Source organism: Canis lupus, chromosome 31 (assembly GCF_048164855.1).
Source record: "Canis lupus baileyi chromosome 31, mCanLup2.hap1, whole genome shotgun sequence".
NCBI lineage: Eukaryota > Metazoa > Chordata > Mammalia > Carnivora > Canidae > Canis > Canis lupus.
This window is the reverse complement of record NC_132868.1, coordinates 27,631,066-27,647,154: the sequence shown is the minus strand read 5'-3', so window position 1 is coordinate 27,647,154 and position 16,089 is coordinate 27,631,066. Positions and strand designations below refer to the sequence as shown.

General features: G+C 42.5%; 1 protein-coding gene across 13 annotated transcripts in view; it reads right to left on the bottom strand.

Moving 5' to 3' along the window:
- Positions 1-5,009: 5,009 nt before the first annotated feature.
- SCHIP1 (schwannomin interacting protein 1) overlaps positions 5,010-16,089 on the bottom strand; it is a 716,991-nt gene continuing 705,911 nt past the window's right edge. For all 13 annotated transcript variants that reach the window (XM_072807877.1, XM_072807882.1, XM_072807883.1 and 10 more), the window contains 5 exons: positions 14,053-14,170; positions 12,944-13,141; positions 11,985-12,108; positions 9,865-9,958; positions 5,010-5,651 (listed from right to left, as the gene is read on the bottom strand). In XM_072807877.1, coding sequence (XP_072663978.1) covers positions 5,600-5,651; positions 9,865-9,958; positions 11,985-12,108; positions 12,944-13,141; positions 14,053-14,170 — 586 coding nt within the window. In that variant the 3' untranslated portion in view covers positions 5,010-5,599. The remainder of the gene's footprint in view (positions 5,652-9,864; positions 9,959-11,984; positions 12,109-12,943; positions 13,142-14,052; positions 14,171-16,089) is intronic.

Sequence of the window (16,089 nt, the reverse complement as noted above, 5' to 3'; positions counted from 1 at the left end):
AATTCATATGTTATTTAATATAATATTAATTTATACCGACTATGGACTATAAACCTCAATTAAAATATTCTGGAAAACTCATTACCCATCAACCTATCTCATAATGAATGTGTCATATCTTATTTAGAAAAAATAAATGACTGTCAGCGCAAAAGATAATTGGGTTTTCTAAGCATCAGAGTTCAGCTGGCACGGTAATAATCAAAATGTGGTCTTGAGGATTGTAGAAACCTAAGGCCTTTCCAGGTGGACACTTGTAGAAGTATCCTGTAGTCGCTTGATAAATATTTACGTCTAGCATCATAATAAAATCTGGTTTCTGGTTTCCTGTTTCTGGCATGAGTTGTTTGTTCATGACAAGTCTCATTTTGACCCTGTCTGGTTTCTGCCCCAAAGGCTAGAGAAAAAGAGAGACTGGGGGATAGGATTTCAACTAAACTGAAGAGGTCCATGAATTGAGAAAGGGTAAGTCACTGACTTAGAAGATCTTCTAGAGAAAAGAGGTGGGTCTCCAGCAGTCACATGGCATGATCCTTAAGAAATGCAGGGTTTGTCTTCACAGACCTGGGTTTGTGTTCCAGCTCTTTCTTAAAGCACTGTGGCTGTACTTGTTTGGACTTTATTTATTTATTTATTTATTTAGGACTTGCTTTAGTTAGTGATGGTAACGCTGGCCATTGTAACAAGGAGGTTTGATGCAGTGTAATGGCTCAAACATATTGTAAGTCACTTCTCATTCCTGTAACTGCCTGAGGCAAATCTGTAAGCGGCAGGCAGCTGTGCTCATGCAATGAACGCAGGGACCCAGATTCCTTCCATATTGTGGCTCTACCTCCCTCTAGGTCCATGTGATTGTGGCTGGTGTAAGGAGAAGGAGAACACATGAAGAATGCAAACCTCTTCTTAGAAGCCTCGGCTGGAATGAAGACACTTCACACCAACATCCCATTGGTGAAAATCTATCGTGGGTCACTCTCGATGGAAGGGAATGGGGAGTGAGAAATGTAGTTCCTGTCTGTTTAGCTGCTTGCCAGGTAAAACTCTGTAACTATGAACATGATGAGGAGGGATGCATTTTGGCAGATGGCTGGCTCTATCTGCCATAGGGCTGCTTATCAGAGTCAGCAGAGATGATACATTCGGCGGAAGGGAAGTCGTGGGATTGCAGATAAAGAGTCTGGAGAGGTGAAGGATGTAAGAAAGAGTCAACCCATAATGGGGAAGCAGGCTTGAGAACAGGCAGATTAAAACGGGTATAGGCCAGGCCAAGGGTCTCATCCTTCAGCTAAGAGGAGAGGCATCAGACATCAGGAAGAGTAGAGTGCCACCAGTTAACGCAAGTGTCAAAAAGGGGTTCCAACCATTAGAGACTTTCTCTTCAAGGGAAGCCTCTCTGATTGGTTCTGTACTGAGGGCAATAGTTACCAGAGTGGCTGAGGTTTGCCTCAACCTTCAAACAGGAAATGGAGAAAAACCTGTATTCAGGATGAGAGTCCTTACAGGCTGTGTAACACACACACACACACACACACACACACACATACACAAAGAGAAACAGTTGTGTCAAGGAAGTGATGCCCATGCTCTTTTTTAAAAATCTTTATTTTTTAAAGATTTATTTATTTATTCATGAGAGACACAGAGAGAGAGAGAGGCAGAGACATAGAGCAAGAAGCAGGCTCCCTCCAGGGAGCCTAATGCGGGACTTGATCCTTGAGCCAAAGGCCGACACTCAACTGCTAAGCCACTCAGGTATCCCAGACACCCATGGTCTTTAAAGATGAAATGATGACAGATGAAAATGAGTTGGTGTTTGTCAAAAAACATCTAAGCCTTTTGTTGTAAGGAACTGAACTTCTCTGCAATGGCCTCACCTGGTCTTTCCTACCTTAATTAGCTTTCTGTACTCTGAAGTATCTAAACATGATACCAAGTAACAGTTAAGGAGAAATGAGGTCATCACAGAATAAAATCACAAGGTGATGTAAGTACATGCATGCTCATTGGATCACTTTTTAGTGGCAGAAACTTGGAAAGATCCTTAATGTCTATCGTTTAAGAGAATGGCTGAAGTAAGTTTCCACCATACTGGGGATTACTATACAGCTATTAAAAAGAATGGCCTAGATCTGTATATACCGACCTGGAAGGACGTCCATGGATAAAGCAGGTTGTATAACACTGTGTTATGTGATCCCGCCTTTGTAGAAACAAACGAAACACAAAACCTATATGTGTGTATTTGTTTGTGTAAGCACGGAGAAGAGTATGTAAGAAGACATTCCAAATTTTAACATTGATATTTGGAGGAGGGAGGTCTTGAAGATTGGAGTTATTAACTTTTTCCTTAAGTATCTGTTTTCTAAGTTAATGATGAATAAACACGAGAAAACCCCACAAGGATGTGTTAAATCTCAGAAACTGGTAAAATACAGAATGCTTCCTCCATCCAAACCCTGATCATCAATAATTATTGATGAGTATCTCATCAATACTTCTCCTTTCAATAATTATTTTCAATAATTATTTTCTGAGTATCTCCTGTGTGCCAGTTGCTTTCATGGACATTATTTTATTCAAGGTTTGGAATAATCCCAAGAGACCTTACTTACAGATGATGCAACAAGAGAAAACAGAGCTTTAGTAACTTGTTTGGCATCACATCACTGGAAAGATGGTGGAGTAAGCATGTGTACCCAGTACCTCTGGCCCCAGAGCCTGTGTGCTCTTGCCTGTGCTTCACTCTTCTAAAATTGAAAAGAGAGGTGGCCCCATTCCCTACTTCTTAGGTCGGGTAAGCCTGGTTAACTAGAATGGGTCTTAGTTAATGAACAGAAAGGTGATCTAGAGCAGATAAGAATCCTGTTGGGAGTAATCCCAGTCCTTGCTGAGAAACCTAAGTGAAAGGACTGGAAAGGCCCAATCTTGAAAGAATCCCCTTGGTGATGAGTCACTTGGTGACATCCCTCTGGGGGCAGAGAAGTACACTGGGTATAATCTTCTTTGAGGGTCTCAGGGAGAAGAACTGCTCTTACTTTTAGCTGGTTTTGCCCCAGCCGAGGTGTTTTCAGGGGCCCTCATGTGTGTCAGCTTACTCTCTTCTTTCGCCAGCTAGGAGCTCTTAGCTATGATTATGGGCTTCCAACAACTGAAGAATTTAGAGGCCATGGATTTCTTCCAGAACACATTTCTAGTCAGGGATAGCATTAAGACAAAGAAAAAGCTCATTTCTAGATTTTTGTTGGAGTTGACAATTCTGGCAAGGATTTAAAAAACTAGGAATGGGGGCATCTATGTGGCTTGGTTGGTTAAGCATCTGCCTTTGGCTCAGGTCATGATCCCGGGGTCTTGGGATCAAGCCCCACGTGTTGGGCTCCCTGCTCAGCAGGGAGCCTGCTTCTCCCTCTCCCCCCTGCTTGTGCTCTCTCTCTTTCTCTAATAAAAAGAAAAGAAACAAAATAGGATAGTTTCTCTTGGTGGGCTGAGCTTTAGGATGTAAACCTGAGGCTGTGGATGACACAGGAGGTTTAGGTCACGCTACTGCAACTTATGTGGGCACAGGCATTTTTTGTGGCACTTTTCCTAGGTTGGTTTGGCTCTCTCCAGAAATTTCAAATTAGTAGGAATAGGTTTTAATTAGACAAACACCTAGATATTTTAAAAATGGCTAGAGAAAAGTTAAAAAAGAAAAATGTGTAAGGCAGTGGTTCTCAATATGAGTATCACTGAAAATCGAGATGTTCAGGCCTCACATCCCGGACCAATTAAATCAGCATCTGTGGGGCTGGACCCCAGGCCCCAGTGGTTTCTATGGTTCTCCAGGTGATTCCACTGAGCAGCTGAAGGTGAGGCCCACTGGCTCACTGACCAGTACTGTCACCCAACTGAACCAGCAAAGGTCCGGAAGCTGAGCCTGTTCTCAGGGCTGAGGTCCCTCTGGGAGATCATGGACAGCTGGCGCAGGCCTCCGCAGCTCACTTAGAGAGGATCCCTCTTTGGGCTCCTCATCCTTCATTCAGTGATGAGCAGCCTATCCTGCTCAACAGCCAACTCACAAAAGGCAAAACATATTTATGGGCTGCATTATTTTTCTGTTCCAAATGAAAATAACTTGACTGAGGCCCATAAAAAATGATTAGTGTTACAATTTTAGATAACCTATTTTGCTAAATAGAAGACTGGAAATTGGCAACTCTTCATACCTTAAAATATCTATCTGGATATTTTTGAGAAAGGGAAAGGTGCGCACAGTTGTCTAAACTTCTGTCTTCATGTTATATAAGTGACGAATCACTAAATTCTACACCTGAAACTAAAATGAATGAATGAATGAATGAATGAATGAATGAAACTATCTTCAGATTACATCACGGACCTAATAATGAAACCAGGTGTTCTGTGGTTGGTTCTGGAATGTTGATTGCACATCTCTGCTTTAGCTTATGATTCTCTAATACCTGCAAGGACATTAGTTAATTAAGTCAATTTTGAAACTCTACTTATTGGGGAACAATCTGTCATCTACTTTAGACTTGACATTTTTCTTCAGGAGACCAAAGAGAAGTGGTTAAAATCTGAAACACGGCAACAACTGGCCTTGGGAAAAGAGTAAATGCAAGCATCATTTGTTCATGTGGCAAATTGTGTAAATGCAGTTTTGATGTGGTAACAGGTTCTAAGAAGACCAGGGGCTTGTAAATAGTGGAGTGCTAACATTCCGGATTGATAACAGTGCTGACGGAAGTGCTGATTCTGATGTTGCTGAGGTTGTCTTTTTTGGGTCATACACACACATACACTCCACTCACATACACATTCTCTCTCTCACACGCACACACTCTCTCACACCCTTCACAATCTTCCTAGCAATGCTCTGCATTGTTTTCCTTGGAGCACTTTAGTTTTTCACTGACAAACGCTTCATCGTGGGGAATTCAGCTGAGGAAGTGTGAAGAGGTTAGAAAGAGAGCCAGTAACGGGCCTGCTAGTGAGCAAAAAGACATATCCTATGAAACAAAGTTTTAATTTTTATTTTACATATTTATACATAAAACTTTCAAGGAACCCTCTGAATCCAACAGAATGTTAATAGCACATCTAAAAATGAACTTCAGGTAGTCAACATTCACAAAATGTTGAAAACTGATTAAAATGTACGTTTTACGGAGAGCTACAACTTCACTACGAGGCAGGCATGTATTTTCTGACTTGTATAGATAGCACCGTCATTTACAGTTCTTCTTTAAAACTACAGTGAAGAATGAAAGTAGTCAGTGGTAAAATACTGCTCCAACTTAAAATATCTAAACAAATAAAAATAAAGTTAAAACTACCCTCTTTGATAACCATGACTTGTGATGGTGTCAGTACTGTACATTTTTTGTAACAATATTTTATTAAAATGCCTGATATTTAGTGGCACAGTAAAAAAATTAAAATAAATTAAGAAGCAAAGGCCAATCACTGGACGTTAAGCTTCAGACATTATCAATGACTAACACTGATATTCGTTTGTTTCTGCGCCACCTTTAGCAATAGCATTTTTACAACCACAGAAGCAAAAGAAATTCTAGCTCGTCCTCTGGTCGGATGGCTTCTTTCACTTTGCAGGCATTTTCTCTGCCATGTGCTTCTGCTGACTTTCCGCATGTCTGTAAGATTAATCATACCATTAATTAGTGCTAACAGGAAAGATCCAAACTGGTTTCTAATCCAGAGCTAGACCAATCCCCCAAACTGAGGTTCAGAGCTACTCATCGCGAAATCCAGAGAATTAAGACACAGTCCTTAATTCGAATGGATTTGCCCTGTTTAATTTTTTTTTTAATTTTTTTTTAATTTTTATTTATTTATGATAGTCACAGAGAGAGAAAGAGAGAGAGGCAGAGACATAGGCAGAGGGAGAAGCAGGCTCCATGCACCGGAAGCCCGATGTGGGATTCGATCCTGGGTCTCCAGGATCGCGCCCTGGGCCAAAGGCAGGCGCCAAACCGCTGCGCCACCCAGGGATCCCCTGCCCTGTTTAATTTTTATATCTCATGCATGATTCCTTTTATTAAGTCACTAGATTAACCTGAGCATGGTAGCTGTCGCTACTTTTGAGAAGAAAAAGCACTGTGTTTAAAAAAAAAAAAAAAAAAAGGAGAGCGAGATACGTATCTGGGGAAAATATATCCAATAAATGTCTACTATGTTTCTACGTGCCAGGTACTGCTCCTGGCACCCTGGATCTGGGGGTGAGCTGAGTGACGTCTTTGTTTCCAGGGCACATATATTCCAGTGGAGAGGGACAAAGATGGAACGGAGAGCAAAGAAGGAGATAGCAGACAGAACATGGTGCTAAGCAGAAAGTCCAAACAAGGTGTTGCGATAGAAGGGAACCATGTGACAACACACGCACACGGACACAAACTTAAGCCTTCAAACAGCTCTTTGACAGAAACTGAAGCCAATCATCTAGTTCCCCTCTTGCAAAAGCTAATGTCTTCCTGACAAACTGTGCGTCTTTGTAGATGCCGAGACTTTCCACGTTTGCCTACGTTCCCCCCTGCACTCGTCCTAATGGCATGACCATGGCAGTGAAGGTAAGCGGAAAGTAGGAGAGGGAGTCTTCTAAGTCATCGAGCCCTGTTATGGCCTGTGAGCCCCACATTCAGCCAACGCAGCAGCCGGCCAGTGGAGACAGAGGGGGAAGAAAGGCCAGGCTGCTGACATCACTTCAATGTGCACCAATTAAACATTCTCTCAGAGAGTGATAGGGTTTGACATCTGCAAAAGACGGATGTTTTGAAGGACAGTTTTAGGAATTTATAAATTTGGCAAGAGAAAGCATCTAAAGGTTGTGGTTTCCAGCTGCAATCAAAGCTTCAGGGGTAGTTTTTGGGTGCTGCCTAGATTTGGATAGTCAATGACGTCAAGTTTACTCATTGGTTGTGTGCAGAATGTCTATCAATGGTACAGGGGAGGCAAACCACAAATACTTTCAGAAATAGGGAAGTGACAAAAGTGTCCTTGCCACATTCAACAGCCCACAAGTAATTGGCGATATTCATTTAACAATAAAAGAACTCAAGAAAAAGATATCAGCCCCTTATTCCAAAAACAAAAACAAAAACGCCCTTCAGCAGATCCTGCCATGGCTCTGTTTATGTGCATAAAACAGCCTGGATCATTTCCATCGAGTAGCTTATGGGCCTTGCTCCAATTCAGCTCAAGAAATATCTTGGTGCTCACTGAGCTAAGATTCCACTGCTGCTAATCAAACTATAGTTTCTACAGCAGTTTAAGAATACGTATCATGCACGGCAAGGGTTTTTCTGAGAGGGAAGGACAGGAAGTAATTTCAGAAAATATTGGAAGTTGGTTGTTATTTTGAGACAGACATACAAGCATGAGTTTCATTAATATTTTAAACAAAAGAGGGAAAGGGTTTTACTCCATACAACTAAAAGGTTCTCATCAACTATGAAAGTCCTTTAATTAGCATTTGTTTGACGCATGCCCCACAAGGACTCCTTTTTTTTTTTTTTTTTTTTTTTTTAAGGACTCCTTTTTTAGCAACAATCCTTACGGAGGACCTGTACGGAGGACCTGTGCTGGGCAGGCCTCTCCTGGAGATGGACGATTTCACACATGATTATGCGCCACATGGAAGGGATGCCATGTTGCCAGGAGCACCAAGAAGAGGGTCCTAGTCCAGTCTTGGGTGGTGGTGGGTGGGTGGGTGGTGTCAGGGAGCACCTTCCTAAAGAGGCTTGACTTAAAGCCGGTGTTTCTCAAATTCAGCTCTGCATTGGAATCATCTGGAGAGTCTTTAAAAAATCCGAAGGCCCAGGCCACCCCACAGAATCATTAAATCAGGATCTGTAGGGGTGGGACCCACGCATCCGTAGTTTATAAAAGCTCCCCGGGTGACTCCAGCATGCAGCCGAACCTGAGAACCACTAATGTGACTTGACACCTGGGATGGCAGAGGGTCTCATTATCTACTGGACAGATAGAGGGAACAGGTGAATGGAACCTCCCAGCCCCTTGCTCTCCACCCTCTGGGATCAGGCTGCAAAATTCTGACATTTCTGCCTTAGGTGTGTTTAAGTCTCCTCCCTCCACCAGCAAGGTTACAGCTTGCAGCCAGGGATGGACACAGGAACTTCTCGCCACCCGCTCCACTTTAAAGGGTTCCTCTAACACCTTTAAATTACTAACTCCTCTCCTCTTCACCCCGTGGTGCTGCCTGCCCTGTGTCCCATGATCACACCACCTGAAAGGTATTAAAAAAAAAATAGACGCTGCCAACCTAAGTGCTAACTTAACACTTTGAGGGAAGAGAGGAGCCCCACGGCGTCCCCCTTGCAATGAGGAATGCCAGCGCTGCTTTGAGGAGCAAAGAGAAGGTCTCCACTGTCACAGGCAAGTCACAGAATTTATGAAAGAGTTCACATATTTCTTAGAAGATGCAGGTGTTGGATTTATATTTCCCATAATCTTAATACCTATATACAAATGTCTTAGACAAAAAGGGATGTGTCTTACAGCTGTTGTGGCAGTGCCTGCATACATCGGTAGATGGCAATAATATTATGTGAGTGCTGCTGTGATATTTTAGATACAGGCGAATATACTAAGCAGGCATGAGGCCTTCTGGCTTTTTGTTTTTTGCTAGGGGCGAGGCAATCTCCAAAGCATACAGCACAGAGTGCTGCCCATAGGTCTTTTTTGAGGGGAAAAAAAAAAAAAAAGCCTCAACAGAGTTCTGTAGCATTTATTTTGCTACCCAAACTATTTTTATAACACTGAATTTAGAAAAATATTTTACCCAGCATTACACATCGGGAAGAGGTTCTGTGGTAGGTGCTAAGTACATTTTCGCTACATATGTTTTCAATGCTTCCCTGGGGTGGTTCTGGATCGTACAGTTAATTCCTTATGTTACTGTGACAAGCAGTGTTCGTTCTCTCCTTGAGGGGCCTTCTACTCTCTGAATACCATTTCTAGGACTAATAGTAATTATTACCTCTTGGTTTAAAGCCTTCTTATGTACTGTCTCAGAGAAAATATCATAGTAAATATGATAGTATTTAGTAATCATAGTATTTAGTAATCATTTAGGTATCATAGTAAATATGAGATCATACGAATGCTCGTGGTATTTCATATACTTCATATACTTATGGTGATAGGATTTTCCACAAAGGAAATACTAAGAAATGCAAGATCCTGACGGGCATTCACCTCATTTCCGTATCCCCTAGGGGAGGTAACATTCTTTTCCTCTTTAGAGGGGGGTGCTTGGAGCCAGGCCCAGCTAGAAACTAAAGTCCTGGAGTTTCCCCATGGTGAGAGCAATCTGGTGGCACTGGTGCTGTGGAAGGATGCCAGTGTCCCTGCCTTCTGGACATGGCAGATGCGATTGAGAGCTGGGTCACATAACAGCAAATGCCACTCTGTGGCACCCACCACATGGCTGCACATGTGCTGGACACATGCCAGCATGGAAGGGCTGAGGGCTAACTCCCCAGGGCAACAGTCCTTCAGGAAAAAGTCCTTGTGGGCCACAACTGCTGACCTGGTTTTGGTGGGGGTGTAAAAAATTCTAATGCACTGACAATCCATCACAAAGGGAGGATGGTTGTGAAAAAGCAATGCATTTGTGGGGTGCTGTTTTGTTTTTTAAGCAATGCATTTGGAAAGGAGTTTTAGCCACTTCCCCTCCATCTGAACAGCTGACACCAGCAGAGATGAGGTGAGTTACTCATGGAAGTAAGGGGAAGAAGTTGTTCTTTAGAGCTCACTCTTGCCTTAATTCTTAACCTAAGACCATCCTGGGTTTCTTTCCTTCTTTGGAAAGGGTGAGGCATCACTGACCTGGTCAAGTCTTCAATGTCCACCAGCATGGCATCTTGCTCTGTGTGCAGCTCATCTCGGATGAGGAGCAGCTGGACCAACTCTTCGTTCAAGCCTGGAGAAAAGAAAAGAGAGCATTTAAAAGCAGAAAAAAATGCATCTAAGTCAAAATGTGCAGCTACAAGGACCCTTACACAAGTTACTTTGGCTAAAATTCAGGATCCTAATATTAGCTTTTCACAAACCCAGGAGAAGTCCTCAGTTTGAGAGCATGATTAGTTTGCACAATTAGAGAAGTGTTGGAAGAAAAGGAATAAAGTATGAGGTATCTCCAATTATATTCACATTAAAGTGGGAAAAGAAATCGTTAGCTGTTAGGAAAACAGCTTGCTAGAAAAAGCAGGATTTTGTTTTGAAGAAGTGTGAACAAATATGTCCAGGGCCACATGAAGTTTTCCACCTTCCATCACGAGGCTGCTCTCATCACCTGACAGCTGGAAGGAACCATGGCACCTGAATCACTACATCAGGTACCCAGCAGAAGAAGGTGCCCCAGGGGTGCTTGAAGGTCTGTGGCCCGCAGAGGAAGCAGCCCTACGTGCAGGCTGTTCTCAGTAATACCCAAGTCATATCTAAAGATACAGGAAAGCCAGACGTGTAAGACCTGAAGAAGTAACTCTTAAAATCTCTGGAGGGGTGCCAAGGAAAATATTCCTTAGGGTTCATACTGGGAATAGAACATATATGGATATTACCCTTTCTAATCCTCCAAAAATCAGTGCACTGGGATAATTTGGCTTCTGCCCCTGAAAAATACGAACAAGCCAGGGCTCTCTTATTTTTAACCTTTAGATCGAAGCTTTTAGGTCCAGACACACAGACACAGGGGTGATAGCATTCATTTAGCAGCAAGAACTTTGAGGCCAGAAACAGAAAGGAAGGAGGTACTCAGCTAGGATCTCCTTGGAAATGGTTTTGGAGATCCTGACTTCAAATGATGCATTGATCTGCTTTTAGTTCAGACTAGTTTCCAATTTAAAAAAGGGAGAAAAAGAAATCATACAAAGAAGGCTAAATTCATCTACCACTGAAAAGAGCTAGATGACAATTTTAGTATTTAGAAGTCTAAGGAAGATCTTTCAGACATAAAATATCAGAAAGCCTTTTAGGTCCTTGAAAGAATTACAGTCCTAGTAACTTACTCTCAACTAAAATTAAAATATAGTAGAATTAAAAAAAAAATCCTGTGAATCTATGGTTTCTTAATTAGAATGTTAAGCCCTTTCCCTTGATTTTAAAACTGAACATATTAACCTAACTCTGAACATGTCCAATTCTAATTTTTTTCAGTATGTTCTTAGGGTAGCTTTAAAAAATTAAAAAAATTAGTCAGTTTGTGTGAATGCATTTGGTTGGCGGGTCCCTTAGGTAGTTTTAATTCGTAAGTCTGCAGGATTTTATAGAATCATATGTTCCAAAGGTTGGAGGGCACATGGTTCAGTTGGACGAACCATACTGCCCAAGTGTCTTATGTTCTCTCTCTCGGGCTAAGCAACTAACTGCCCTTCTCTGTACAACCAGCCACGTCAAGTGAGAGCCACTCATCTGTCACCTACTCAGCACACTCCTGTTAGAGGCCTTTCTTTATTCTGGGGGAAAAAGGCCCATAATTTGTCATCCTGTAAATTTCACAAATTGGTCATACATATTGCCCCCCACCCCCCGAGTTCCACAATGTACGTTGAATTTGATTTGATGACCTAAAATGAATATACACACAAGTAAAGTTGAGGGTATAATTGCATAATTAATGATGTGTAACTACCAAATTGTAGCATAGAAACAGATGTTGTGAGCCAAATACACACCAGGCATCGTGCTGCTAGGTGCTGGGGATTTGAGATTAATAAAAGGAACCTATCACCTCTGTGAACGCTGAATAATTCTTGAAGTTTCTGATCATTTTATGGTAAAAAAAAACAAAAACAAAAACAAAAACAGAGCCTTGTGATTCTCTTCCTTCTCTTGCAGCACGCAGGAGGAAACCAATGAAACAGACAAAGGAAGTGAATCAAGGAGGCAGTACTATCCCACGATATTTCACATTTGATACCCCAATTTCAAGCACACTGAACACTTACTTTCTATCTGGGAATGGAGATCATTGACTATCACTTGTAGCTGCCCGAGAGTCATGTCCCGCAGGTCAGTGGGCTTTAAACTTCTTTTCATCAGGCATTCACTTATATGAGGCATGTGTGGCAGCTAAAGATACAGAGGGAAGAAATGGAGGTGTGAACACAGCAGCCAGGATACTGAGCACAAGACCCATTTTCCTCCTGAAAGACCCACTCTCACCCACTTCCATTGAGGTCCTTTGCTCCAGAGCTTTCCCAGTCCAACCTCCCCACTGCAAGCTCCCCGCCCCACCCTGGCCCCACACACCATGTTGCCCAAAACACTACTGGCATCAAAATGCTATGCTACTTAAATCGAAAGCTTGCAGACTGGTCTCAGACTAAGGCTGTGATAACTGCGAGTCAATGATCATGTCCACAAAAGAATGACCAGGGAGCTCAAGGAATATCAATGACATGGATAAAATTAATAGTATCAGCTCTTTATTAATTTGCACCACGTTATCAGCACTGCTCTGTGTGTTCTGAATGCTTTGTTCATAGAATTCTCACCATCATGCTCTGACACAGGTATTACTATTCCCATTTTAGAGATGACAAAATTGAGACTTAGTAGCTTGCCCAGAGCCTCACGGCAAATTGATGGCAGAGCTGAACTTCAAAGACCAAGGCCCTTCATCCACTATGCCACATATTCCCATGACAGCTAATCTTGCCTCTAAGAAATACAGTTATTATGAATCAAGAACAGGGTTTACTTTTATGTAATGTGTTGCTTATGTATCTTTAGCGGTACAGTAGGAAGGAAAAAGAAACGAACTTCATTATTTCTCAATGACAGTACTTTTTACAAACTGCCTTGTAGAAACCCAAGTTTGCATAACTCTGGGAAAGAACTGGGACAGCGTCAACCATTTGCAGCCACCAAAACACTCGCTGGCATTTCAGTATTTGCTGCTTACGAGATCAGCGACGGGAGACTTTTTCCTGTTCTGTTTTTCCACTTCTACTTGCATTTTGGCCATTGGTTTGGCCATGGCGAGGGCCATTTTGGCTTCGGCTTGCAATTTCTTTTGCCTTGTGAGGAAATCCATGTCATCCAGAGATTCGGATTCCTCTTCAGTAGTGTCTCTATCAGAATAGGAAGAACTCTGTTTGCTCTGTGAAGGGAAAAAGAAGAGCCCTGAGCTTTCTGTCAGGTACTATCTTTGGAGATGGGCTACAGCATTCCCTCCTGGAGGGACTGAGAGGCCCCTCCATCAGTGTGACTCACCACTTGATCTGGCCTGTACCAAGCTCAAATAACATTGAAGAGGATGGTTTATTTCTTCAATGCCAAGAATAGACTCTGATTTTAGCAGAATAATGTAACAAAAGGGAGAATCTACTGATGATGAACTTGAGATGTTGATTCTTGGTCTCAAACGTTCCTGAAGTGATCACACACACAGCAAAATATTTAACCCAGAGCTAAGGCAGCGTGCTGTCCTCTAGAGTGTGGACAGGGTCTCAGGTAACCAATCAGGTTCAGACATGGCCTTGCATTCATGGACCAAACGGTTGCCTGTTGGTTGGTCTTTGGTAAGGAAAGTGATATAGAGTAAAGAATTCCAGCAGAAAGCCCCAAGCTTCATAATACGTGTGCAAGGAATGAGTAAGGAATGTTTTACACACATTATCTTGCTGGTTTCTCTGAGCAACATCGCTGTGTGCTAGCCTTCCCACCCTCACCCACATCCCCATCCCTGCCTTTTTAAAATGTGTCCCACTGTTGCTCTGCACTTACTATTTCTAAGCCCAGTGGAGAAGGACTGGTAGCTGGCATAATTTTTTAGGGCATATGTGATTTCCCTCAGGGTTTCATATGAAAGTAGTCGCTAACTTTAACAGAGCTTATGTCTTCTTACTGGATCACAGCTTTGATTTTTCATTGTCAAATTTTAGGAGCATGCTATGGCAAGAGACATTCCTCTTTTAATCTCTGCCATGTTCTTTCCCTGACTAACAACAAAAAAAGAAGCTAACTGAGCAGGAAAACACACGCACAGAGCATTGGTGGCTCTGGACTCACCATGGGAGACAAGGGGGTGTCCAAGCTGGTTTCCGTCTTACTGTCATCAGCATCGCTGTCCTTATCACTGCCACTGTCGTTGACGAAGCATATCTGCAGGTTCATCCCACTCTGCAGCCTGGGCAAAAGCAAACAGGACAGCAGTTCTACTCAGCTGTCTGCTATCTGGTGGCACTCATTCGGATTGTCTGGCTTTGTTAACAGAAAGCAATCTTGTGTGTTCTTCACATGGAGAAGTGAGTGACGCATATTACTCCCAACTCACAAATGATAACTTCTACTAAAGGACAATGATGATAACTGAATGAGTTCATAACTTTTTTTTAAAAAAAACATTTTACAGGATCCCTGGGTAGCTCAGTGGTTTAGCACCTCCCTTCAGCTCAGGGTGTGATCCTGGAGTCTTGGGATCGAGTCCCACGTCGGGCTCCCTGCATGGAGCCTGCTTCTCCCTCTGCCTATGCCCCCCTCTCTCTCTTTATGTCTCTCATGAATAAATAAGTAAAATATTAAAAAAATTACTTATTTATTCATGAGAGACACAGATCGAGGCAAAGACATAGGCAGAGGGAGAAGCAGACTCCACACAGAGAGCCTGATGTGGGACTTGATCCGGGGACTCCAGGATCACGCCCTGGGCCCAAGGCAGGCGCTAAACCGCTGAGCCACCCAAGCATCCCCAGTTCATAACTTGATAAATGATAAAATGAGAACTTTTGCTAAATTATTTTTTTACACCGATTTCATGTTAAGTGAAAGCTAATTTAATGCCACATATAAAAGCACCCGGCACAATACCAACCACATAGCTGATGCATAATAAATATGTGTGGAGCCACTGAGCTTACATTCCTTTTGATAAAGATGAATGGGGTCCTCAGCCAAATAAAGCTGCCTGGTATCATTTAGTGTAACCAAAGGAGTTCATTTATGTCACTAAAAAAAAAAAAAACATATATATATATATATATATATATATATATATATATATATATATACCTAAAGAAACTTAAGGAAACCCCAAACCCAGTCAGAAAGGCACTAGCTTGCAACATAGCAGACTGCCTGGTGCACGAAGAGCCTCAGAAGTGGAGACTTCTCAGAAGCTCCTTCTGTTTGTGGTGAATCCTGTAGCTCCATGAGTGATGTTGCTGGAGATGTGGCCCCAGAGGGTCACCCAGCTGTGTGTCTGCTACATGTGAGGCTGGACAATGGGTGCAACTCTGTCCTCACCTTCTTTTGAAATTCGAGACATGTCAATACTGTTTGGCTATAAAGAGTTTTTAAAGAAGTAATTTTTCAAGCATCCCTAGTAGTCCCAGTCTGTTTGTAAGCTTAGAAGAAAAGGCAAAGGAGGTTCCTAAGTAGCAAGGGATCCTCAGGAGACTGTCTAAGCTAGGTTTAGGAAGCAAACACTGAATTGCTCTGGCATTATTACTGTCACAGGGAGCAATGCAGAGCAACTCGTCTGAGAGTTAACATTATCATCTTTTTTTATTCCAATGGGGTGGGATGCTTTGTATAAATTGCTCAGATGATTCATATAAAGTGATTGTTTGAAAACCAAAGGGAGGGGTGCCTGGGTGGCTCAGACTGTTAAGCATCTGCCTTTGGCTTAGGTCATGATTCCAGACCCTCTCCTTACCGCTCCCTGTGTTTGTGTGCACACTCTCTCCATCAAATAAAAAAATAAAGAATTAACATTAAAATGACAGGGAACCCAGAAAAAGAAAATCTACTGATTTAACACAGGCGCTGTCATGGTTATGTGTATGTACTGCCACCTATTGTTACCTTCTGCAATTACTGAAAGTCCAGTAAGGAGAGGCAGCCCTCCCCTCAGCTGCTTCTGTGCCCGGCCTACCTTCCTGTGCAGACAAGGAAGCAGGACCGCGCTAGGCCCAGAAGGCACAGGTTTTGCCGTGATCAGCTCAGGGTGCTTGGAGCCAATGGGACTTAGGTTCTGAATCCTCCCTTCTGTCTCTGGGCCCATTACTTGAGCTCTATGAACCTCAGTTTCCTTATCGGTAAAAAGGG